At 37.1% G+C, this 27871-nt stretch overlaps 1 protein-coding gene across 1 annotated transcript in view; it reads left to right on the top strand.

Annotated features, from left to right (window-relative positions):
* Positions 1 to 9177: 9177 nt before the first annotated feature.
* The window catches only part of LOC149209004 (abietadienol/abietadienal oxidase-like), a 62032-nt gene continuing 43338 nt past the window's right edge, over positions 9178 to 27871 (top strand). The window contains exons 1-3 of the mRNA XM_089398490.1: positions 9178 to 9398; positions 9491 to 9782; positions 9867 to 10016. Coding sequence (XP_089254616.1) covers positions 9178 to 9398; positions 9491 to 9782; positions 9867 to 10016 — 663 coding nt within the window. The remainder of the gene's footprint in view (positions 9399 to 9490; positions 9783 to 9866; positions 10017 to 27871) is intronic.

The raw sequence follows: 27871 nt of genomic DNA, 5'->3' as shown, positions 1-27871 counted from the left end.
CCAAAATTTGAAGAACAGGTGGCATGAAGAACCATTAAGAGTTAAAACAAATTCCTCCAATTTCTCCAAAATTTTTCTCACTGAATTTTCATGCCAGCCAATCAGGTACAAGATCAACAATTGAAGACTATTTTCAGATTTTATGGAGAAAGATAAATATGAAGTGATAATTAGTTAACATATGGCAAAGGTTTCCAAGGTCAAAATCAACAGTTCAAGATTCCAAGGAGAAGACTCAAGAGTCATTCAACTAATTTCCAGATTCTATGGCAGAGAATTTGTAAATAGTTCCAAATTTCTTGCAGACTATTCAGAGATTGTTTTATTTTTAGTATACTATTCAGGATTTTATTCTAGGATTATTGTAACAGTTTAAGAGATATTTACTCTATATATTGTTTCATTTGTAATGCAAAAAGGTTGGATTTTGATGGCAAGAACCTGTTAGCTTTGTAAAACTTTTATTACAGAATTCCTAATCAAAGCCTTTCGGCTCCAGTTTATAGAAGAACTTGTGTTTCTTGTTGTTTTTCCAGTACTTTCATACTCTCTTTCTGCACATGTTCAAGTTTACATAGAAAATTCTAGGTAAGAATATATTGAGTATTAATCTTTCTGAAATACCCTACAAAATTATAATCATTTAAAGAGATCAATTTATTGGACTATTTGTCTGAGATAGCTCCTTTACATATTTACTAATTATTGCCTTATGTCATCCTCTACAATGTGTTTTTTTGGGTTGTAGAAGTTTTCTACATTCATCCAAATCTGCCTCATTGATTAAGTATTCAGTTTGGTTGCTTAACTACTAGAAATATCCTTATATTCTTCTATCAAATTATTTATAAATCATGTTATTCTATCAGGCTGGAAGCTCACACTTTGAGGAAGGTATCTGTAAGAGGGGTATTTATTGATGAACATGGATTGTGCAATCATCAACAACCACCCAAACTAAATTATAAATCTGGCCATTGTGCTTCATAGGTTGATGTTTAGTGACATTCAACAACGTTAAAAAGGCCTCGTAACAACTGAGGGAGCCCCCTCTAGTTCAAGGGCCAGATTGAACCTAAAGGCTGGTTGAGTTGGTATCATGGCGTAGTTTTTGCAGCCAAGGACTGCCTAAGAGAAATAGGTATAACACCTGGACTACCATTGGACTGACCCATTCTGACTCTTCTACTGGCTCAATTATACCTGCCACAAGCATCGTATCCAACTCTTCTCTTGCCTTTTACTTGTATTTGGGGTTTATTTGATATGCGTGTTGCTTAACTGGCTACACATCTTTCTTTAAGTTGATATTCATAATACCCAAATCACCTACTATACCCTTCATTTTAGAGAATTTTGTTGGAAATAAATCTTGATATTCATGCAATAATTCAGCAATCTTTCCTACAGTGTCTTCATCCCAATAGTCACCAATATGCGCAAACTTTGGTTCTGCTTCTGAGCTAATATTTACTTTTTTTTATCTTTATCGGATCAAGGATCTCTACATCAGGTCCTGCAACTTTGCGCAGTCCCTCTGACTCAGGAATATTGATATTTCATGGATCTTTGTTGACTTCTTTTGTAGTCACATTGTAGCATTCCAAAGCTTGTTGTAGTTGCACGCTCCAGTCAGGCTCCATCCAAGCTATAGGTTCTATTGGTTTTTAGAAGATCGCTACTTTAATCTCCTAAAGTGCCCCATTAATGCATTCAAATCCATCTTCAAAGTTGAATGTCAACATGAAACTCTCCTTCATTTCATCCCAATCAACAGTCTTGTGTTGCAGCTTTGCCTCCAAATACCAATTCATTGGTATGACATCTAAGGTATGAATAAATATATGTACCCACTCCAAATGAGGTACCTCACCCAAATCCTTAGTCCATCAAGCCAGATGTGCGTGAGGGTCATCCTTACCTGTGTACTTTTCACTGAGTTTCATTTTTACATAGCCAAATCTTAATCTCATCAATCTATGATATTCCCTCCAATCAACAATATTATTCTTGTGGGTTCCCCACCATCTTGCAGACATAGCCCTTAAAGCCAAATCTAGAGCCTAGAACCTGTGCTCGTCTGGTATGTCTCTTTGAAAATGGTCGAGAAGAATATTGACATCATCTAGCCCATCATATTAAGCCAATATATGTAGCTCAATTGGTATACAACATAAAGACTTTGTAAGCCTATTGCATCGTAGTGTAGAGACCTCATGCAACCAATTCTGCCAATCTTTTAATTCTTCATCTGAGTCTGATTAGCATTAACTATCATTCTCCCAACCAGTATGTCCATCCTCAGTGAGATTAATCCCCTCGCACAATGAGCTTATATATATGATCAATTTCTCCGTCATCATAGTCATCACAAACTAACTATGTGTATCGCACACCTTCATCTGGATCTAATGGAACAACCACTCTAAGGATGTTCTTTTCAAGCACCATACTTCGCTTCCTTAAATTAATAATATCATTCATTTCAAAAGTCCAATCAATTCCAGGAAATGTTGGTATGGATTACTGTCATCTACTATTTCAATAACTTCAATATCTGTGAGCACACTGGCTCCCTCAATATCTACAACAACTCCATGTAGGTGACCCATTAGAATTATCTTTTGTTGGTTTTCCATGCGCAGCTAGATTGGTGACTACTGCAACTTAGGTTTCACCATACGTTCCCAAGTCTTCTTTGGCAGTACATTAGTGTCAGATTCCATGTCTATAATTACCTGGTCCATGTCAAAATCACCAATTTTTGTTCTCAACCACATCTCCCTACCAGTCCTCTTCTTGCTTCGCTTCACCTTATTTACTACGTGTTGTTCTCCTAACAACTTGTCCTTGCTAACGTAGTTATCTATAAGTTCTTGTAGTCCTTCAACTACCTTCTAATACCACAGTAGCTTCATTCATGTTTGTTGAAACAACTTTAGCACCGTGAGATCATAGTCCTCTATCACAGTAATTTCTTCAAATTTCTCTTTTCGTGGGACTATTTGTATTTGATTTTTAGATGTAGAAACACCTGGATCCATAAAAAAAATTATTGCCTCCATAAGCATCTCCTTTTCTCTTTTTAAATCAAATCCGACATTCTTCTTTCAAGCCCTTGAACCCATGTATTTGATACTTGTTGCTTGTCTTCTACCTTGTCTTCACTAGTGGCTATACCACTTCACGTGACTATATTGACACTAGGATTGTCTTCACATGGCTCAGATATCATCATCTAAATGTTTTATGTCAGATATTGGTTCTTCTTTTCCTACATCTTTGATATTAATAGAGGGAAATCTTCTATAACATAATCAAATTGCTTACAATATTGAAAAGAAGAATGGGTTGGATTATGACAGTCACGTGTAAAATGTCTTGGTTCTCCATAGTTGTAGTAGATGATCTGGTACCAACCTCTTCTAGCACCTCCTCCTCGTGCTCTTCCCTATCCTTGGAATCCTCCGCGAGTCGCAAGTGAGCCTTGATCATTCTATGCATGGGTTTTAGCTTGCATCCCTTACATTGGGGTTATGTCTATCATGAATTCCTAGCTTCGGCAATCTCTTTCATCATGACCAATCGATTTACAAAACTTACAAAATAGTTTGTTTGGTGACTATACAAACTTTTGCAACAGATAACAATTATCTATCAGATGCAATCCTAACACTTGGCAAATATTACACCAGACACTTGAACAGATGTTGATCCAACAACAAACTCTAGTTTTAACAGGTTGGGACCTCCCGCTGTTATATAGTCCCGGTACACAGGGCACTAATCCTTATAGTGGCCTACATCCTTGCACTTTGTGCACGAAACTTCAAAGTGTATTCCTGATTGAACCTCCTTTCTGTTCTTCAGATCTTGCAACTCCATATGCAGGCTTGCAAAATGTGACTGGATCTGTTGGACTCTTATATTCATGTCCTAGATCAGTGAAGCCTCCAACTTCATCATGATCTCTAATGCTTAGGCCTAAGCTCTAATCTTCTGTTGAGAGAGAGGCAATCTTAAGTGTGGCAATAATGTAGCTATGTACCATACCTTATGTTGTTCGTCTAAAATATGAAGATTAGCTTGTCTGAGTAAGCACTTCAAACTCTTATCTATATCCCACGCAAACTCGTTAGCTGTCTGCTTGATCTCCTTTATTTCATTAACACACTGAGCTTGTGATTTTGGCTTTCTAAATTTTGCGTTTAGTGCAGTCTTTGTCTCAGCCAATGTACATTCGGATTGGTTGTACTATATTTGATATACCATGTGACCACTTTATCTTGTAGCATTGTAACCAATTGCGATTTCTTCATGTCATCATCATTGACCTATTGCATCTTCCACATAGCGTCTGCTACAAACCAAAAATGACTAGGATCCTTTGGTCCTTGACCCTTGAATACAGGAATTTTCATTATATTCACCATACTGAATAATGGATGTGTAGGTGGAGGTGTAGGCATAACTGTATGAGGTGGCAGGGAAGGTGGAGGTGGATTAGATGGATGCAGAATCCCATAAGTGCCCTGATATTCTATCTACGATGCACCTCTAAGTGTGTTAGGGCTTCTCCCTTCATTAGTTTTTGAATCCCCTAACAACGGATTGTATTCACCTTCAGCATATCTTTCATGATCTACTTGGCACCTTTTACCACTTTGCGTAGATCTCATCTAGCCTCTTTTGAGCATTAATTCAAAGGCATAACACCCTTTTCGCACAACAACATTTTAATCCAAACTTTTAGCGATTTTAGGTACTTACCTCTTAGACCCTTAAAGAATCGGTGTTCACTTTGCTATAAGATACAGATGTGTCAATTACAAATTTAGTGATGAAATCGCCCAAAATACTATCGATCCAATAGTCGACATCCCTTGCAACCTTATGATCAGACTCTTCAAAATGCTTGATCAATTCAGGAATCCACACCAGATGTTTGTCGTGTTTCCAGGTAGGTTGGCTTTTTTCTAATTTAGATAGCCACTCACATAATTCACAAGTGAATTATGCAAAGAAAAATCCATGCTCTTCTATGTAGATATATATCTGTAACTACTTATCTTTTGACCAACACAAATTCCGATTTTCAAGAGCTACAAACTTCTGATCTAACTAATTCTGGAGTTCTTTCTCAGTTGATCTCCATAGATGCCACATCACAGATCCCTCAAATAGATCTCAATCCCCGGAATGGAACCAATTGTTGGTTTGAGGGGGCTTGGACCTAGGTTTAGAGTTAGCTATGCTAACCAACAAATCCCTACACTATTAGCCCTTTCGGAAACATTCCTCTTAGCGTAGATTGCAGTATCACCCGAGGCAGTATTGGGGGATGTTAGAACTAGGTTTCTAAATCTAGAAGGCTATGTGATTTACCAACAAGGTGTTTCATCAATCTAGGGCTTGATCCGACCTTCACAAACCCTTGTCTTCATAATCACATACTTAAAGTGATTTCTACTTAAATAGATTTATGAGCTTCACCTAACTGTACTAATATGCATAAGTTATCATACAAAAGTAGATATGGACCTTCACGATGCAATTAAAAAAATATTACAGACAATCAAATCATAACAGAGCATAAATACAAACACATATAAATATACATGGAATGCACGTAATTGCTTCAAATAGGCTTTATTACTTCATATATTTAATGAATACACTTCTTCTAACCTCACACACACAACTGCAGGGGCCCGTGCACTCAGCTGCGGACTTACCAAGATCTTCACACACTCAGGTGCAGGGGCCCACACAATTAGCTATGAACTTGCCAAGGTCTCCACACACTCAGCTGCAGGAGCCTTCCCCTTCTCTAGAATACATAATTACAGACAAAATTGACTCAAAATCCAATTCATGAACTGAACTGAACTTCCTAACGACCCCTAGATGAGTTCCTTTTATAGCTTTTACATTACATTACCATGGTCCATGAACCATGGTTGGAGCTCATTACTTAATAAAAACAACCCATCCCTTTATGAAATAAGGGGCTTTGACCTACCTAAAAGCCCCTTTGATTCTTCATTTTTTGCGTTATTCGCGCTTCACTCCTCAAAATGTGAAGACTTTACAATATTACATCAAAATTGATTCCAAATTTAAACAAAATGTAGACCTACGGGACCCCATCCTAACAACTCCCTCTCTCTCTCCACCTTTATCTGTTTATGCCTTTTTTCTTTAATCCCGCTCTCGCCCCTCCAACTCTGTATCTCTCTCTCCCCTCCTCTCTCTTTACTCATCTCTCTCCCTCTCTCCCCCCCCCCATCGCTCTCTCTCTTTCTCTACCCTTCATCTCTATCACTCTCCACGCCCCCCTCACCCCCTCTTTCGACTCCCCTGCCTTCCCCTCCCCTACCTTCCTCTCCCTCTCTCTTAAATTTGATCCCATTGTATTGCATCAAAGAAATTATCTAAATTAAAAAAACTCAATTAGTTGCAAAGTATTAAACTTATATTTTGGATCAATCATATCAAAGAAAATACAATAATGAAAAACTTAAAAAAATCATGCACCATCTTTCCTCTATTATTGTCAGTCACTTTATTTCCTCTCATCATTTGGATCCATAGTTAAGATGGATCTATGTTGGTTCTTAACAATATTATTTATATTATATAAATTTCACATTTTTTATATATAAAAGTATACTCATTTTTAATTTTATTAAAACCTTGATTTAATTTCTATGGAAATATTTTTAGTAGTTGTGAGGATAGAGGGTTTAGATATATCAAAAAAGAAATTATAACCTTTTACCTCTTAGATTTAATTAAAAAATATTAAAAAATAAATTTAAAATAAAATATTTTGATTATGGTCCACCTTGGGTAGCTCAAGTGGTGATGAACGTGCAATGAAGTCTCACCGAAATCAGAGATGTTGGGTTCGAATCTTGTACTACCCTTCCCCATTGTGGGGTGAATAATGGACATGTAAAATCGAAAATGAAAGAGTCCTACCAAGCTTAACAAAAAAAAAATATTGGTTATGAAATAAGTTATGGTTTTTTGGGCGTGTAAAAGTGGGGGTGAATATCCCTCGTTAAGAATATTGTCATTTTGTTATAAAATATTTTGATTGTGAAATATGCTAAGTTTTTTTAGCATGTGGTATTGATAAGCCTATTTACAAGTTAATAATATCTATGGTAAAGTGGGGGTGGACATTCATGGTTAAGAATCTTGTCATATTATTATATTGTTATAAAATGATTGTATTGTAAAATAAGTTATGATTTTTTGGGCATGTGGTATTTATAAACCATGATATATGCTCATGGTATTGTAACAATGTCTATTCACAAGTCAATAACAAAATCAAAATATAACAATTTGAATTTTATTATTTTTATTACTTTAACTTTTTATTAGGAATTCAACCAACTTTTAAATGTTTAAACTCATTCTAGGTTGATATTACTTTTAACATTTTATTTATTACTTTTAACTTTTTGTTTATTACTTTTAACTTTTTACTATTAAATAAGCCAACTTTTAAATGTTTATACACATCCCTAATAAGTTTTTAACTTTATTATTTTTTAATTGAGCCAATATTTGTAATTGTTTACATACTTACATTACATCTACACAACTACACTATACTGCGCAAAAATAGTGAATCACAATAAAATTTAAAGACTAAAATATTAATTTAATTTACATATGATCTTTTATATAATTAAAATATATCTCTCTCACACGCACACATATATATCTTATCAAATAAATGAAGTCCTCCCTATGTTAACAACATTAATATTTTTAATGTGGTTGTAATATTTTTTTTATATGTACTTAGTTCTTGCATGATTATACATATATTTCTTTTATATATTTAATTTTTATATTCCATTGAAGTATTACATTCCATATATATATATATAGATGTTCAAAAATAATAAATTAAAAAAAAATTAATGATGTCTTCTCTATATCAACCACATTAATATTTTTAATGTAGTTGTACTAGTTTTTTATATGGGAGTTGTCTTTAGTGCGAGTTTTTGGACTTTCAGGTGTCAAAATCCAACTAAAAAATTTGAGGTGAAATCTTAATTTGTGTTAATTAAACTTTTTTTTACAGTATATATGGATTCAGCACCTTTTGGACTTTCCCGTGTCAAAATCCAACTAAAAAATTTGAGGTGAAATCTTGATTTGTGTTATTTAAACTTTTTTTTACTGTATATATGGATTCAGCACCTTGGAAACCCCTTAAGGCACTTGGATCCCCTTAAGGCACTTGGATTGTGCATGGTTACCCATCAAACTTGTGATCTCAATATATTCCTATAGTATTATAGAGAAATTAGAACCGAAAAACCTACCAAAAAAGATTCCAAAAAATGGCACTAAAGACAACCCATTTTGTATATATTTAGTTCTTGCATGGGTTGCACATATACTTCTTTTATATATTTAATTGAAGAATCAAACTTGTGATTTCAATAAATTCCTATAGTATTATAAAGAAATTAGAACCGAAAAACCTTAAAAAAAAGATTCCAAAAAATGGCACTAAAGACAATTCATTTTATATATATTTAGTTCTTGCATGGATTGCACATATATTTAATTTTTATATTTAATTGAAAAGTCAAACTTGTGATTTCAATAAATTCGGATAGTATTATAGAGAAATTAGAACCAAAAAATTTACAAAAAAGATTCCAAAAAATGGCACTAAATACAACTCATTTTATATATTTTTAATTCTTGCATGGGTTGTGCATATATTTCTTTTATATATTTAATTGAAGTACTACATTTCATATATATGTGTTCAAAAATAATAAATTAAAAAAACATAATGATAAAAATATTTTTATATTTACAAATATTTCTTTTATATATTTAACCATTATAATGGATTATAAATATATAAATTTATATAACCCAACTTTTATGGTATAATAAAAAATTAAAATCATGGATAATTTTTTAATATATATATGTTTTTTTATATATATTTAATTTTATATAAACATTATACTCTAGTATTATACATGCCATCCCAAATTCTAAATCCATATGAAATATTCTGCAATTCTTCAAACACCGGGATTATACATGCAATCCTTCAAACTCTGGGATTTATATAATTGAAGGGTGATTCTAATGCTGCTCACCATTATAGCAGTAGATGCGGCCATGGGAGAATTCTTAAATATGTGTCATAGTTTTTTATATGTACTTATCCCTGTGGTTCTTGCATGGGTTGTGTATCTTTGGAGCAAGGGAAACAGTCCTAGCAGCGCCGTGAATGTACCTCCTGGCCCCAAGGGAATACCAATAATAGGGCAGACTCTTAGATGGTATTTCAGTACATCAAGCTCACACCCAACCTCATTCGTTGAGGACTTTGCTAAAAGGTATGGTATCCTCACTTACATAGGAAAATTAATTGAATTTTTGTTTGTTTCCTTAGCGCAGTTATTGATGAAATATATGTTTGAGAATATAGGTTTGGAAATATTTTCACCTGCAATCTCTTTGGAAATTCAACGGTCATTTCTGTGGATCCAAAGTTCAATAGATACATCTTTTTAAACGAGGGAACATTATTCAAGGCCAGCAACGTGAAATCAATTCGAGATTTAGTAGGAAAAAACAGTTTGATTGTTGTACATGGAGACGGCATAGTGGCCCGAGAGAAGTTGAAAAGAAATTACATGAGAGACATTCAGATAATTTTAGAGCGAACTATGGATAATTGGAAAGATAGAGAAATGCTTTTCGAAGTCGAGTGTAGGAAGGCAAGTGCACAGATGAAAGCCAATTGCATTCATTTTCTGTAGTTATTCCTTCTGTCGTTGACATTACACATATATGAATTGCAGTTAGGTCTCACTTTAATGGCGAACCAGCTTTTGGGCGTATCCAATGAACATGAAGTAAATGAATTATCTACTCATTTTTCCGATTTGGTGGATGGAATCGTATCGATTCCCATATACATACCAGGGTCTACATATTCCAAAGCAATGAAGGTTTGTCAGATATTTTTATTTAATTCGGCTATTGTTCATAATTTTATCAAAGAAATCAATGATAATTAGGTTACTAGTCATGATTGTTTGGGAAAGGTTTCTCTAATTTAAATTTAAATATTAATAATTTAATGGTAGCTATTTCATTTCCATTAAATATTTTAGGGTATGTTTAATAATATATTAAACAAAATCCAAAAATTGAGATTTATTTTACAAATAGTTATATTTTTTTAATATGATTTTCTGAAAAATATTTATATAAACAAGTGTTATATGAATTATTATTTTTTTAACTCTATTATATTGATGTATTCATGAGCCATGATATTAGTTATGTTATTGTAACAAAGGTTATATAACAAAGGTTATATATATATATATGTGTGTGTGTGTTTAATTTATCCATTAATTATTTTTATAACTAATAATAATAATTTAAATTTCTTTGTGCAATTTCTGAGCGTAGCTGACTCTGCCCAGATTTGCGCAAGCGCAATTTTCACTATGAGTGTTGACTTCGAGAATTCTGGAGCCTAGCAAGCTGCCATCAAGATTGTGCAATTTCTGGCGGGAACACTGGTTTCCCTTCAGAATTGTGCAGTTTCTTGGGAGAGCTGCTCAACTTGCAAGTGGACCAAGTCCGAGTGATCAGCTTGTGAGGGGAATGCATCGAGTTGTGATCGAAATGCCTCCTTTGTGTAAAAAAAATATTGAAGCTTGTGTACTTGACGAAGCAAGACATGTTGTTGTGAAGGTTGGAAGAGAGGCTCCAAAACAAAGCTAAGAAAAATTTTGGAGGGTGCTTGTAGCCGCTGCAACACTTGGTGACACACTAGTAGAATTCCAGCTCTTTGAATGGACCTTATTCGTGAAAAACAAGTCTAACATCTCCAGAAGTATTGTTCAGTTCTCAGCTCCTCTTGGTTTCCACACTAGCTTGATTGTAAAATGTAGCATCTGCCAAGCTCTTAGTTAATTGACACACATTCCAAGCCAAAGAAACATAGTTGTTTCGATTGAGGTTGAGGGGTATAGTGGTGCACAAGCAGGTCAGAGTCTTAGTTTCATCTCTAGTGTTGCTCCGCCATTAGCAGGCCTAGACAGTACCCCCATGGAATCACATAGGAACACCAGCATGGCTCTGTTGCTAGCGAGCTTGGTCAATACCTCGACGGAATTACTTGCATCGCCTCTCTGCACGGGAAGCTTTCTCTTCTTTCGCCTTATTCATTTTCATTTTTTTCAAAAAAATCACTTTTCATTTTTTTCATTTTTCATCTTCGTAACTGTCCATATGACTTGTTTATTTCAGAGGTAGAAGAGGGATCTCAAATTATTGAGAGAAAAAGAGGTTGTTCCTACAGAGAAGGAATTTATTATACCTTTGACGTGTATGTTAAGGTTTTCCCCCTCACCTTACTCTACTTGAATGATCTAACAAGGATTAAGCCAAAAACAACCGACTAGAGTAGATGATACTAGTTAGCACATAAGCGTTGTGTTTTCACCAAGGTTCGCTTCGAACAGTACGTATTTTCCTTCAACATATCATGGATTAAAAGTAACAATTTCTTCATACAGAGGGAAGATAAAAGATAACCAATTAGTGATAGCTACACAAGCCCTCTTGTACTTTACCCAACTTGTTTCTAGAGTCATACATGGTTTCATGCTAAACTAACCTATGAACGAAACATGCGAACTAACAAACAACAAAGCAAAGCAAGAGCAGAAGGAAAAGCAAAAGAAAAGAAAGTAAGCAAACAATCAAGGAGACCAACAAACAAGCCAACCAAGTAAGCAAACAAGCATGCAAGTAAACAACTCAAATGAAAACACTACTCCTACTCTTAAGCTAACAGTGCATGGGTAATCTCACGTGAAGTGATGCTTCCAATGTAGCCACCAGTGCATTGGTTGACCCATGTTGGTGATGGCATGGTTTGCGAACAAGACAGCTATGCGAACCAACAAACAAGAAATATATAACAATGAAGAAAAATACACTACAAGTTTACAAGCCACCACAGAGCAAAGATGAGTGAAAGTGTATGACATGAATTCTGTGGCGCTGCCATGATGTTGTGCTACATTGCATACAGATGTTGAGTGTATGCATTCTCTTGACTGTGACATGCGAGAAAATGTGAGAAAGGTAGACCACTTGTGTTGTGCATGTACGCTTGCTATGTAAGATTTCTCTAATGCATGAGCGATGGAATCATGTAGTTCGAGTGGAGGAAGTGAAATCTGGGTGTTTGGTTGATCCTATACGCAAAGCAGAGAGTGATGAGGAGCTTTGAGTGTTTCAACAATTTTCTGACCGGAAGTGAAACCAACCTCAGGACATCGAGGGCTTGACATAACCATCAGCGCAGACTGAAGTGCCTCCACAGTCTGGGGGGTTTCGACTTCATTAATAGATAGGTCATCGTAGACTAGTGTCTTGGACAGATTAATAATGATTAAATCAACATCATGATCATATGAGGAAGTAAATAGATCACAACACCCAAGATTAGAAAATTCGAGATGTTCGTTGGCATCCTCATGATTTGATGAATCGGGAAGAGGGGTAGATGAGAAGCAAATATGTTCACCCTCTGTGTTTTCAAGAAAGATAGATGACAGATTGGACAAATTTTCCCAGGAAGATATGTCCTCTCCGCACTGTAATGACAGACTAACATCCGACGTGTCCTGTGACTGATTGGAAGTAGAAGCATCTGGAAATGAGTTTTTATAGGGGAAATCAGCAGTGGTAGAATCACAAGGGATGTCAGGATAAAGAGGATGAGGCACATCTAGAAGGGAGTCATCCTTCACCGTGGGTTCTTCTTTAGATTCCCGCACACACTCATCATGAATGATGGTGCAGGTTGGCTACATAACACCAACTCTGTCGAAAACTTGATCCTTGTTCACAGAAAGTGAGTAGTCTGGAATGGGAGAAAACAAGACAATATAATCTGGAGGATCAACAAAATGCGAGGACGGAGGTTGAGGGAACGAGTCCACGTGACAACCAACAGGCTTGCAAGCCAAATCTACGCAAATATCAAGAGCAGGTGGGGTGGGAGAATGTGACAGTTCAACATAGGTATGTGCATGATCTCCCACATCACTTTGTGGTGGTGGAGCTGTTTGATGAGGTGAAGGCGGACAATCACTTGTGACAGCAACTGTGCTTGCCTATGATTTCGCAGTTCAATCACCGGAGTATGAGTAGGATTTGATTGATTTCAAGAATTGCAAATTTTCAGATATGTGAAGAAGATACTCAAATCTCCCATGAAGAAATTCGCAATCAATATCATCTTCAGGGAATCAGCATGTAAGATTACAAAAGAGCGTGTAAAACTGTTCAACGGATTCATCAGGTGCTTTTCGTATTTCTAGAATTTCTTTGTTGAGTGCTTGATACTTAAAGTGATTGAAAGCGTGGTCTATCTCTGCGACCATATGAGCAAGAGAATGAATAGATTTTGTGGGCAGCATGGCACACTAGTGCATTAAGTGCCCTCGAAGCGTGTTTACGAACAACGTGTAACTCATGTATTCTTCAAAGAATCCATGTCTTTCGCATGAGCCTACAATGCCGATTGTGTGCCTAACCAAGGCTACGTAGCCTCCACCATCAAATGTTTTATGAGACAAGTTATCTGAGAGCTTTTCTGAGATGATGAAATCGTTTCCATAAGATATACATTTTGGAAGAGCAACTCGGTAGTTATTCATGATAGATATGTAGAGATTCAAAATAGATGTGAGGACTCATCTTGTCATCTGGCCCTCCGTCTAGCGCCAAAATGTTAACGGTGTTGGACCCGCCAACATGTAAGGGTATCTCCCCGGTAAGAAGTCCCAATCAGACCTTAGACCGTTTGGTGTAGGAGTCCTAGTAGTGGGTCATATGCTAATGCCTTGACCGCGATTTCGCATAGAGGAAAGTAAGATAACTTTGTTGGTAGTAAGGGTGTGACAGCTGCAGTGAGTCAAGGAAGGTGCATGAGAGGTTCTAACACATGGGGGTTGAGATAAGTGTGCCCCTTGGCACCCTGTAATAGTACTCGGATGGGAAAGGGACACACGAGTGAAGATATCACAAGCTAGAAATCAAGTTATATGGCAATCCAAAGTGATGGTTAAACCAACAACGCATTTGAGAAAGATTCATACATACTCATACAGAATAGTCCATACATGCATGCATAAGAAAGAAAATACATATGCCATTTAGAGTAAACAAGATAGGGGGAATACAATACAACATATGCATGAAACGTGTTGGCTCTTATTATATAAATAAGTGCGAGTTTTGGTCATACAATACATCCATGTCCAACCACTAGTCCCAATAGTGGAACGTTACAACTAGATCTGCCTACTCCTCCAAAGAGATGTACTAGCTATGTGTAGTGGAGAAGCCAAGGCGTTTTACAATATTGTTGAAGCTCTCTCCAAGATAGCCTTCTCGACATCTTGGCTGACTAAAAGCCCTTACAATGAGTTATGAGGTTCCATTTATAGCAAAGGGTGGGGTGACCCTTGACATTCCCCTTTGTGACAATGCATCTACCCTCATGACTCTTCATCTACTCTATGGCTATTACATCCAACTATCGACACTTGACTTACACTTTACATGATGTTACATTACAGTGCACATGTGCTCATGAGAGACGAATGGCTTGAGCAAGCCATGCAAAACATCACTAACACTTGGTCTGTGGTGGTGAGACCAACTCTTTGACATGCTTGTGGTGGTGAGGGTGGTGAGTTGATGCCAAGCTTAGTCGTCCATGATGGTGTGCATGTACCCCATGGTGACATCTTGCTGAAGCGAACTCTTGCCTTTGTTGCATCTAGTGCATTGTTATGGCTCCTTCATCTAATTCATCTGCTAATATGTGCATGGTCTCCTTGGGTGCGGCTGAACTGGGAACACACTGATGCATAGTGTCCATGCTAATCTTCAAGTGTGTGTTGGTCATCATGCGCATCTGCTGAAGTACATGTTCAGATCTAGTTTGACTTACTTTTTGTCTTCGCCTTGGTGAGTGTTCTAAATGGGTTGGATTGCATGTGTGTGCACAATGATGTGCATGTTGTTGAATCCCTTGCATGGGATAAACAACACTCCTCACCATGTCTTCTATGTGCCAGCTACTGGGATGGATCTTTAAGATGTATGGGCACAGTTTCATCCATAAGTGCATGTTGCCCCCATGGTTGTTTATGTTCCTGTTGCAACTCATTCGTCTATCTGTGAAACTTCCTGTTCTTCCTTGAGTTGTTGCTTCAACACATGCAACTCCTCCTTTGTTCCATTCTCTATCTTCACGCGATCTTCATCTCGCACCATCACCTAATAGCCTGAGTCTCCAAATTTTCTTTCATCATCAGTGGATCTGCTTGAGCTTGCAAGTTTGTTCCACCTCTGTGTTGTCAACAACCTTCCTCTTGCATTCGTTGTATTTGGTATGCTACCTTCAACTGTTGTTCATGATGCTACTTGTTGTGATGTTGTTGTTGTCATATCTTGATGTCCTTGTCTACAAACAACTTGATGTCTTCGTGGGTAGGCAAGTTAATAGACACTTGATCGACTACATCCCCAAGTGTGCTCTGAATGGTGTCTTCGCCTATGCTCTCCTGAAACCATTGTACTTGTATTTCTTAGAGGCAGATGAGCACCGGCGATACTTGGAGACATTTCAAAACTCATGGCAAGAAATCTGTTAGTCGAAAACCAAAATGAACTTGAGAACTAACTTGCAACATACCTAGGTGACTAATCATGAAGGTTGCGCAATTTCGGCCAGGAGGTCGGGAGACTAACTGCCAAGACTGAGGTAGAGTCTAACCTATTGGGAGGCTGACTGACTACTAGAACTGCGCAATGCACAGTCCAGTTTGGTTGTTTACTGCTAGAATTGCGCAATGTGCAATCTTAGCTAGCAGTGGTTGCAGGCTTAAGGACTGCATTGTGCAATTTTCTGGGCCAACACTCACTGTCCCTCAGAAATGCGCAAAACAGTCCCGGAGGACAGTGGCTGGGCAGAAATGTGCATTTCTGGAGAGGGAGACAGAGCCTTCCTTCCCCAGGTTGCACAATGATGTCTCAATGAAGGTAGAGTCTGGGCCAACATTGCTAAGACTCCCCGATGGGAAACTGAACGTGAATGTGAGTGTGAATGCATGGTGATACTGAGTGTAAGAATAAGTGAATGATCATGCATGCAAATGGTGAATGACAAATTTAGAAAACGGAACAATATGCATGTGGGTGTGGAAAGTCGCCAAATCGATGACCGTTTGTGAAAAACAGTTTCATGCATATGACAACATTGAGATGTTGACTAAAACTAAAATGGCACTAGTACAAGCTAGAATGTATCAAAATGACAACAAGTGCTCACTGAAATCAAGCAAACAACATTCATGCGAAGCAAAACACAAAAAGTGTCAAAAATGAAAGACAAGTGATGGAAAGTGGGCTTACCCCAAAACAGTTGAGTTGAGTGTGTCGACAACTCCTAGATGTGATGTGGGATGTCAGAGCTACAAGATTAATGTGAGGAATGAACTCTACGACATCCAGTTGATGAGTTTTGATAACATTGAGGTTATGACACACATGCCACAAATCTAAGGAAAGCGACACTTGTTTGGAGGTTTGTGAAATGATCCTTGCATGCAACCTCCAACTGTTAAAACTAGATCCCTGGAACAATGGATGCCTTTCCATGCTGCCTTGGGAGAAGCATTCCATGCATGCAACTCTGTTTTGCTTCGTTTTGGAGGGAACTAGTCAACTCAGCTGCACATGCAAGAGACTGTTTGACTGTTAGGAGAAAATGCACATTTATGGCTAGGAGCTGGGCTAGCTGCCCAAGAGATTTGTGCAATTTTTGGGTAGAGCAGCTGACTGCTTCCCAGATTTGCGCAAATTTTGGGCCGAGGAGCTCTACTAGGGAAAATTGCACAATTTTCCCTGTGAGCGTTGACTGTGAGAATTGCGCTATTTTGGAGCCCAGTAGGCTACCAGTTAGGATTTCACAATTTCTGGAGGGAAGGCTGCTTGCGCTCTAGAATTGTGCAATTTCTTGGGGGAGCTGCTCAGCCTACAGCTAGACCAAGTCTGGGTGATCACCCTGTGAGGGGAATGCATCGAGCTATGATTGACAGGCTGCCTTTTTGTAAGAAAAACACTGAAGCTTGTGTACTTGATAAAGGAAGACATGTTTCTGTGAAGGTTGGAAGGGAGGCTCCAAAACAAAGATAAGGAAAAAATTTGGACGGTGGTTGTAGCCGCTACAACAATATGGAAATAAGTGTAGAATTTTTCTACAAATCAGCTAGCTCTAATACCATGTAGAAATTTCCCACCTGTAGATCACCTAGTAATGCAATGTACCAAAGCAAAACACTTGATCTTCTTCTACAAACAATTTAGCGAAAGTTGAATCAACCATGAGCAACTTCAATAAGAACACATATAACTGATAAGAAGGAATCAATCACTCATAACACAGAAGAATTTACCCAGGGAAAGCATCAGCCTAAAACCCTAATCTCTATATTATCATACAAGTGAAAATATAGTCCGGATTACAAAAAAAATCAACTCGCAAGCTATCCTACTCTCTCTGCAATCCCTCTGCTACTCATAGACAGTCAAAAGCTTCTCACAATCCTTCTCCTCTATCCTCCAAGCCTTCTATTTCCTTGTGCAGTTTTCCTTGGGGTCCAGTGCTACCACCTATGTGAATTGGCCTCTTCACACACTCACTAACCTTTGATCTAACTGCACAAACCTGAAGGAGCCTTAATCCTTCTGCTTGGATGATTTTCCTTTATACGAAAAATATTCATCCAACTGACAGTACATTGTCCCTTATTTGATCTCAACTGTGTCTCTGTCTGAACTGACATGCATCAGTTATTCATGTGAAAATACTCAGTGATCTGAAAATAATAGTTGTCACATGCATGCAAGCATCAACAAACTATATCTCATTAATTTAACAACTTGTTAAATTAATCTAATTGAACTTGAATAAGTTAAACTATGTGAACTGATCCTCTCAATATAGAACTCATCCTTAATTCCTTAATCAGTGGAGTAAATCAAGGACACATTCCCCAATTAGTGGAGAAATAATTGCATGTTCTCACAAAGACTTCAAGTTTGTTTTTCCTTGACTAATTAACTCATGGAGGATTAATTAATTAATATTCCAAATTGCTGGTAAGACCAAATTCGAATTTACTTCCCGTAGATAGACTAGGGACTGTTATAAATAGGAGGGGACTCAGAAATGCTATTTTTAGAAGATTCTATTTTTAGCAGTTTCACCTCTCACCCAAGGTGGCCAAAATGCTCATTGGCCAAACTATTATTTTTAGAAGTGTTATTTTTAGCAGTTCTATCTTTAGCACTTTCTAAATTTAGCCTTTCTTGTTGCACACTTTTCAACAATAAGAAAAGCATTTGGGGAGAAACCTTCAAAGAAGTATGCATTTTGAGCATGCCAAATAATCCAAAAAACATAGAGAGGAAACACTCTATAAGCCTGATATTTCTATTCCCAAGAGCTAATGCAGGCCACCACAAAAGGAGATTCCACATCTATCTAAAATCCCAAGAGTGAAATCACGTGTTTCCAAATGTTCTAGGCAAAAGGGTAGAGGAAAAGTATATGTAAGCAATGCTCCGCCACAAGCTTACAAAGTGTACGTCTTCCAGGACCATTAAAACCCATCTTCAAAAGGGAGTCCCAAGTGAGAATACAATTATGAAGGGTTAACCACGTGAAACATACAAGCTTAAGTGGGACCCCCCATCTCCACATAGGATCAATTTTATTATCAAAGGGAAGGGATAGTTAACAAGAAATAATGTGTTCATATGCTTCTGCAGTCAAAATGTAGCCATCAAATGTTTTTCCTCCCCATTCCAGTATGTCTAGTCGTCTGGACAAAGAAATACCAGACTACCAGAGATTACCTCTGTGTGCTTCCCATTCGGCCTCCGTGAACACCAAAATCCAAATTTCACTTGCATGTGGCCACAAAATCGAGGAATGAGGTGACAATTGACCCCTCCCAATACTGGCAAAATTGTTTAGCCCCCACTAGATGAGGAAGTTAATTAATGGAGCAGATAGCATGTAGTTACCCGAGATTCCTCTGATGGCATCCAAACCAACTTGTATTTTCTATCCTTCCCCAATAGCCCAGTGAAGGTTGCTACATAACCATGGTACAACAGACCTTAGGATCTCCAAATAACTAAAATGTGGGATTTCAATGGGGTTCCTATTGCTATCCATTCCTCCAACACACCCCGCGGAATGTACTTATCCATTATGATGGAATTCTAGAGGCATCTATCTCTAAGCTTTTAATATTCTGAATTTCCCAACTACCCAAATTTACTGGTCTGGAGATGAGATATAGTTGAGAAAGCGGAATCATTTTATAGGGACCGAATCGAGACCACAACAAAATTGCAATAATTGAATCAATATTTTTGATGATAGCATGTTGAATTTGGAAAATGTGCATCCAAAACACTAGGATTCCTTGAAAAACAACTCGAACCATAATTAACCAACCTCCCAAAGATAGCCATCTATGGTCCCATCTCAGCGAAGTCCTCTTGAATTTTTTAACAAGCCATTCCCAGTCCAATATTTTATACTTGTTCGGTTTCAGTATGCATTCCAAATATTAGAATCCCTGATATAAAAATCAGATCTTCACCCCAAACATGGATGCAATACCTTTTATCTTTGGTGATTCACCCTCATCCAAAATAAGCTCAGATTTCTCACTATTTATATAGAGTCCAGAAGACCTGTGAAAGTTTTGAAAAGACTTGTGAAAGGATTCCCATTCAACAATTTTTTCCTCCACTGCACAAAGTATATCGTCTACAAATAACAGATGTGATAACTGACTATTTTTGGAAATCCTACATCCCGGAATATCCCTCGTTTCCTTCATATCCAGAAGACTTTCGCTAAAAGAATCCATAATTAATGTAAATAACAAAGGAGACAATTCACATCCTTGTCTCAGCACTCTACCCATTTTGAAGAAATTTGTGTGTTCCCCATTTATAAGAATCACTAGTGACACTCATGAAACACATGCCATTATCCATTGAACATATCTGTGCTTGAAACTGATTTTATAGAGTATTATTGTGAGGAATTCCCAATCTACACAGTCATAACCCCGATTCATATCAATTTTCATAATACATGATTTTTGCATCCTCGATTTTATCGAATGGATACATTATTGAGCAATGGCCATTGCGTCTTGTATTATGCTGTTAAACAAAAAGCCGAACTGCTCCATCGAAATGTGTGGGGAGATGATATTTTTGACACGATTGGCAATGAGTTTGGACATCAATTTGTAGACATATTTACATAAAGAAATTGGTCTATAATTTGAAAGAGTCTTAGGATTCGAAATTTTAGGAATCAGAGTTAAGAGAATACGCCTGGAAATTCTGATAGCCTCCACCATCCCCACCAAATCTGACCCCATAAAATAAAAAATGTGAAGAAAGAATTTGCTTGGCTAACCATCGGGACCAAGACTCTTGTCCTTTTCCATCTCCTTAAAGGTTTGGTGTACCACCTCATATGTAGGCATCCATCAATGTTGATTCATCCTCAGTTACCCAGTTGGAGAAACTATTAGAAAGATCCATTTTTTCATCCATATAATCTTCCCCCATTTCCTGAAATTGATTTTTTGAAAAAAAGGAAAACCGCCTCTTTAATCTCCTTAGGTGTAGAAATAATATGTCCTGTCTCATCTTCAATAGACCAAATTGAGTTAATTTGTCTTCTTTTGGATGCCACCCGATGGAAAAATTTAGTGTTACAATCTCCCCCTTTAATCAATACTAGTACGATTTCTAGACGCCATTCTTCCTCTTGCATATTTAAAATTTTGCCTTTTCTAGATACCAGCTGTAAGATGGCCCTATGTTTTAGTTTGGAGAAGAGGATAGAGGAAATCAGGTCTAGCCTCATTGAAATTTCCTAATCAATTGGTAAGAGTTCCTTTCTAATATCCACTCTCTGATTTTTAACCCATGATCTGACCAATGTTCTTAGGCATATGAGTTTCTCCAATAAAGTCGTTGTGGCATCATTAGCAGTAGATAAAACCGAATGAGACCATGACTGGTGTATCACATCATGAAAATCATGCTCTTTGACCAAATTCAAGTTGAACTTGAATGGGATCTTAACCTCCCCTAGTTCACCCTTCCATTCCAATACAATGGCTTTGTGGTCTGATATTTCTGAATAAAAGGACTAGAATTTTATTTGTTTCAACCTCTGGTACAAACAAGGATCCACCAAGAATTTGTTGATTCTTTTGGAAATACTCTCTGGCCCCAGCCTCCCATAACGCCAAGTAGGCCCCAAACATGTAGGGACAATGTCATGGAGAGCCTTTCTATCCCATAACTCTCCAGCATTCAGAGAAAGATTCAGGTCACCTACCACTATCAAAGAATGTAATTCCAACAAGTCAAACACATTAATCATATCCCAGTAAGCCTTATGATTAGAGTAAGGTACATATAGATTTAACATGCTTAGTCTACGATTCCAGCCACAACTGTGACTAGTTAAAACTATTCTGGTCTTTAATCTGTAAGCTTCAAAATTATAATAATAAGTGTCCTAGATGGCAGCAAGGCCCCTTGAGTTTCCACTAGATTTAGATGCACATCCCCACCATGATGGACAAATGGAGAGCAAGATCTCCAAATCTTTCGCCTTTGAGCACATTATTTCTTGAAGTTATACAATAGACGGAGAATTGGATCTTATGTGGTATTGGAGGAATCTTTTTGTTGGGGCAAAGCCCAACCCCCTCAGATTGAGGAACATCATCTTCACCGAGAAATCTAAGTGATCGGGAAAGTTGCTATAAGGCCCCGATTGTGAATATCATCGTCTGCCTCATATGTCTCATTTGTGGGTCTCCGATCAAAGGAGGGGATGAGAGCCTCCTCCATGGCTTCAAAGAATCTATGATTCAATTTAGATTTGATATCACCAAACGAGGTATTTTTTCTCAATTTAGGCAATTTTCTTCTCCATATGTTATGTTCTAAAAAACCTGGTCGCCATCCTTCAATGTTTCTCTGCTAATAAAATTTTTTCCCTTAACTAAAATGGATTCAAGCTCTAGACTAGGAAAATATTCTAAGTTATGGATGTCTATGTCCACCGATAAAGGTGACATGTTTGATTCAATGGAGTTCTTGTTGTAAATTGTAGAAAGCAGGGATAATTGCCTGGTTTTGTTTGCAGATTGTCCAACCTCTTTCCCCTTTCTTTTTATAGGATTTTGAAATGGGGACTCCCCCAATTTCTCCATATTTTCACCTCATTTAATAGTAGACACTTCATGCAGAGGAAATTATAGAGCCTTTCTTGAATTTGGAATAGGCTATTGTTTTTGAGCCAATGCCTCAGAGCCATTCCTTCCTTTAGAGACAAAACTGCCCTGATCGAGCCCCTATCCCTCCAACGATGATGTTGGTTGTCCATGATATGATCTGTAGACACACATTTTCTATCCCCAAAGCGCAATGGGAAATTGGCCAATAGGTGGGCTATTTTATGGAATTCCAAACACCTAATGGGGATTCCCCAATAGGCAACTTGTTGTCTAATAGAAAAAGTTTCCCAACATATATCGATCGTTGTTGGTAATCCCCTACAACGTTCACTTCCACTAGAAACCAAACAGCTTTCTTGTCAAGCAACCCCATGCAACCCTCATCCACATACTATAATTTTCCTATTATGCCTCCAATTTCCTTGATGGCAACCTTTGTCCATAACTCCACTCGAAAGCTAGGTAGCTTCGCTCATATAATTTTTCTTTTTGGTGTTTTTTCTAGAGGGTCAAAACCGAGTTTCCAATGCTAGAGAGTCAAGAAAACCTGACCTTTAACCCATGGTAATCCTACAATCTTCGACGTGTCCTCCTCATTCAAAAAATGGAAACCAAACCACCCATTGACCATCACTCTGACCTTTGGTCGGTAACCCAAGAGGGAAGAGCAATATTTTAGTGTCCAACCCTTCATCTGAACACCATTCATCTTAATATACTCCCACCTCCTAACCAACATATGTTTCTTGAGACTGATCACATTCTCGCAGTACAGGTAAACACCACGAATAACTTTTTGTATTTCCCCCTAGGCCTTGATTGGCTTCTTACTTTTCTCCTTGGAAATTTTACGGCCAGGTAGAGTTTGTTGAAAAAATCTGCCTCTGCCATCCTCCTCCATCAATCCACTTGGAAGTACGGATCCCCTAGTTGTGTCAAATTTTATTTTATGCAGAAACTCTCCAGTGTTCTTACCTTTCACCCCCCCTTCTTAGTGGCAAGCGTGTCCTCTGTTTTCCAGTGCTAGCCAACTTTTTTCTTTTTCGGACCGTAGTTTCATTTTCAGCTACCACAGTAACTTCTATTACTTCTATTAGGCTTTCAAAATCTACATCCCATTCCATGATTAGGGATTGGGCCTCCATTCGGGAAAAATCAGCTCCCCACCAGAGTTAGAAGGGAAAAAATACGAACTGTGAATTGCCAACGAGCGTAGCCAAGTCAAACTAGAATTTTTGGGGCTGTTTTTTTTCATGTGCAACTGAAATAAAACACAACAAATGTTGATTCATGCTACCAATCATGACCAAAAACTAAAAAGAAACTTTTCTTATATATCGTCTATTTTGCAAGCTCGTTGGCTTCAGAAAAAGATACACTTTGCTTATAGATCCTCTATGTTGTAAGCTCGCTACTGTCGTAAAAAAATACACATTCTACGACCATCGATAGTCCGATTTAATGGAATCCCTGGTAAAAACCTCTTTGTCCAAAATCAATCAACTTGCAAATCAGGTGTCCTTTCGTATCCCGTAGCCGAGAAATAGCCTTTTTTTTTCCCAATACTGGAATCACACCTGGCGTCGGAAGTTGTGGGCAAGAGAAAAATTTGGACAAAATATCGCTAAGACCTTTGTCAAGATATTCAAACTTAATGGCGAGTCAGTCTTAAGAAAACCATTGCATGTGAAGGCACCACGAAGACTAATTTAGTGAGTGGTCCAGTTGGACAATAGAATCTTTCTGCCAAACCAACATCCCACCTCAAACCTTTTAAAACTCAAAAACTTCTGATTGGACAGTATAATTTTTAAATGTACCAATAAAACAACCATAGTATTTCTACTCTAGAAAAATACCTCTGATCTCCAAACTGGTATAGCTAGATGTAAGACTTCTGTTAAAAAAAGCGTAATAGCAAGTTGCTTATTGTCCCCCAATCTTATCAAAACACTTGTACATGTATAATTAACGTCTCTACTTCTTCAGCAATAGTTGATATGTTGGATGTTACTTTTTTAATATACCAACCACCACCAACCTTCATTAATTGACAACATTTATTATGGAAATTGATACAACATCGGTATGGGTTCGAATATGATGGAGTTGTTGTATTCAGTGAATTTCCCTAAGAAATTTGTACCAGAGATGCTAGGTGCAATAGTTATGTAACCAACAACACCAGATTTGACACCACCAGAGGTTGCACTTTAACCATTTCTTTATTTTAATCGACACTTGAAGTTACCAAACTTATCCCTTGTCGATGCTTCAATCTTTGGCTTTCACTCTATAATCTGGTTAATGGATTTTGTTACTTGCGTCCTCAGTTTATGCTACATCTAGAACCCATCCCCTATTTTTCAAACTAGAGAATTTCCACTATGAACCAACTTTTTTTATCAATTTATTCCCACTACTCTTACATTCATGGGTCCGAAGTCATTTAGTATTAACCCTCTCAATAAAAATCTGACCATCACTATACTACGTGTTTCCCAAGATAGCATATATCACGAAGCATTTGTAGTGTTTTTTTCTTGTCCACAGCCCTCATAAAATGTTGCTACAAATCATCTATTATCAATATAGCCGACCAGAAAAATCCGTACCCCTCTTAGTTGCTCTCCTGCAAGCTTACACCCTCCGACGAAGTTTGAAACGGTCTTTGTGTTGTACGAAACACTATGCACCTCACCTCCAAGGTTGCTCCATATTTAGGTGCAGGCTGACAGATTTATGTTCCTCTGGAGGGAAAAAATGGCAAGGAGTTATGGGCACACCACCCACCTATCCTTATGAAAATGAAACATTTGCTTACAGACAAAAATCTACTCATGGAAACAGAGGACAAACGCGAGAACACTGCTATCTGGATACTTCTCCCAGTCGAGAAGTAATATAGAGTGTGGGATAATTTCTCATCAATTTTGGGCAGGTAGCACTGCTATCTGGATACTTCTCCCGAGTCCCATATCTTTCTCAATGACAATAGTCTAAAGAAATATATGCGGTCGCAATAGTGAAGGTAAATAGGGATAACTAAGAGATATATTGGAAAAATGGAAACTAAATATTAGTATTCAGCAAGAAATTAAAGTATCCAACGAAAAGATAATTGAGATTCTAGACAGATGTTTGAGGGGTTTTGAATCAATGGCTATAGATGCTAAAGGCAATGGGAGAAGGCTAGAAGTTGCATAGAGTCCCAAGGTGTTTGTCTTCAAGGTTGGATTTCATATTGGAACATCCTATATGGGTAACTCCATAGCGTGGGAGTAAAGGATGAGGTTTTTTTATCCATCATCTATGGTCCTTCTATACCATTTCAAAAATCAGTTTTTTTTGGTGATTTAAGAGAGACAAGAAACAGTCATAAGGATGAATTTTGGATAGCAGGAGGATACTTCAAACTCATCAAGGATATGGAGAAGAAATAAGCTATTAATTTTTTAGGTTTAATGGCTCACCATTTTAGGGAAGCCACCCAAGATTTGATGGTTTCACATATAGATCAAAATAATGGGATCTTAGTATGGAAAAATCATAGAGGAGGTCATCACCAGGTGGCTAGTTGGCTAGATCATTTTCTTATCCTAGAGGAATTGTTAGGGACATATGCTTTTGTAGAATAAACCGTTCTACCCGTGTTAGGTTATAATAATTAACCAATCCATTTATAGGTATACCTTAAAATAGCCCCATAGAATTGCTCATTCCGCTTTGAAAGCTTATGGTTTTAGAAACTCGATTTTTTGAGAAGAGAAGAAGGATGGTGGAAGGAGATTATTGTTGAGGAAAGGAATTAGATGCATACCATCTAGCTTAAACTGAACGAGCTGAAATCCAAAACAAAAATTTGGAATCATCTAGAGTTTGGAAATATTTTATAGAATAAAACAAATCTTGAGCCATGCACGTAGGTAGGGATAATTTTAATGATGGAAATTTATTTTAAAGTTTAGAAACCTTGTTGAGTCTTAATTGTCTGTAATATGCTAACTTTAAAATGTTTAGACTATGAAATCTTCGTAAAAATACCTAAATTTATAATTATTTTATATAGAGTATTTATAAAATTTTGGTTATATTTAAGGTGAAATAATTTTATATTATAAAATTTGGGCGAATATTTTTAGAAGAAAAAGGGAAATTGGAGCATCTTTTTTTTGGAAAAAGCATGAAAAATTAGCCCACCTGCAAATATTAGACCCTAAATTTTTCCATGCATGCAAGAGATCCAACAAGAAATATTTTTGGAGGGCCACTTGGAGGCACTAAAACTAGAGGAGGGACAACTATTTCACCACTTAGAGTAGAGACAAAGGTAGGAGAAAATATTATGGAAGCAAAAGTCAAGAATCCAGTGGTTAAGAGAGGGAGGATCTAAATACAAATTTTTTCCATAAACCCATTGTTAAACATAAACATCATAATCATATCTTCTCCCTTAATTCGAAGGAGGGTAATCGTATTCTCCAACATGAGGAAATGGGGGAGGACTTTTTGTTCTAATACCAGGAAATGCTCATGGAAGGAAAACCTAATAGAGAAGATGTCATAAATTTCCTTAAAAATCACATTCCTAAAATCATTAATCCAAAAAAAAATTTAGAACTAATTCAAGAAATTACTTTTAAGGGGGTGGAGGAAGTGGTAAAGGAAATTCCCAACAACAAGGCCCCGAGTTTGGAAAATTTTACAATAGATTTCTTCAAAGCTTATTGGTTGTTTATTTGAAAATAAGAGCTTGTTTTAGTTTAGGAGTCACGAAGTCTTAATTAGGTATGGTGTAGTCTTAATGCAAATTTTCTCACTCTTATTCCTAGGAATGTTAAATTTAATTACCCTAGTAGTTTCTTGACTATCGAATTATGAAATGTTGTGTACAAGATTATTTCTTCTATGATTGCTAAATGACTTAAACCCCTCTTTAACTAGATAGTTTTCCTAGAAAAAATTGTGTTTATGGAAGGCGATAAACTATTAGATGGGATAGTTACAACCCAAGAAGTATTTCGTTCCATTAAAAGATTCAAAAGGCCTAGCATGGTGATTAAGATTGATCTTTCCAAATTTTATGAATAATTAAACTTGAAATATATTTTTGGGATCCTTGAAGCCTTCATTTTTTCTGAGCACTGGATTGATTAGATTAAGTCCCTAATCTCCACATGCTTCTTCTCTCTACTATTGAATGGGTCCCCCACTCACACCTTTCAAGAATCCTGGGGCATTTTTTGAGGTGATCCTCTATGCCCATTTATGTTCATTTTTAGAGTGAAAGGTATATGAAGATATATAAAAGAAGTCATTAACTAAGGAGCTCTAAAAATCCTACACATATTGGGATAATACTTGTCAATAACACACCAACAATTTGTCGAAAATATCAT

This window comes from Pinus tabuliformis, chromosome 1_2 (genome assembly GCF_031772625.1).
Source record: "Pinus tabuliformis cultivar Carrire ecotype Pingquan chromosome 1_2, CPIR1, whole genome shotgun sequence".
Taxonomy (NCBI): domain Eukaryota; kingdom Viridiplantae; phylum Streptophyta; class Pinopsida; order Pinales; family Pinaceae; genus Pinus; species Pinus tabuliformis.
This window is presented reverse-complemented; position numbering and strand designations above follow the sequence as displayed.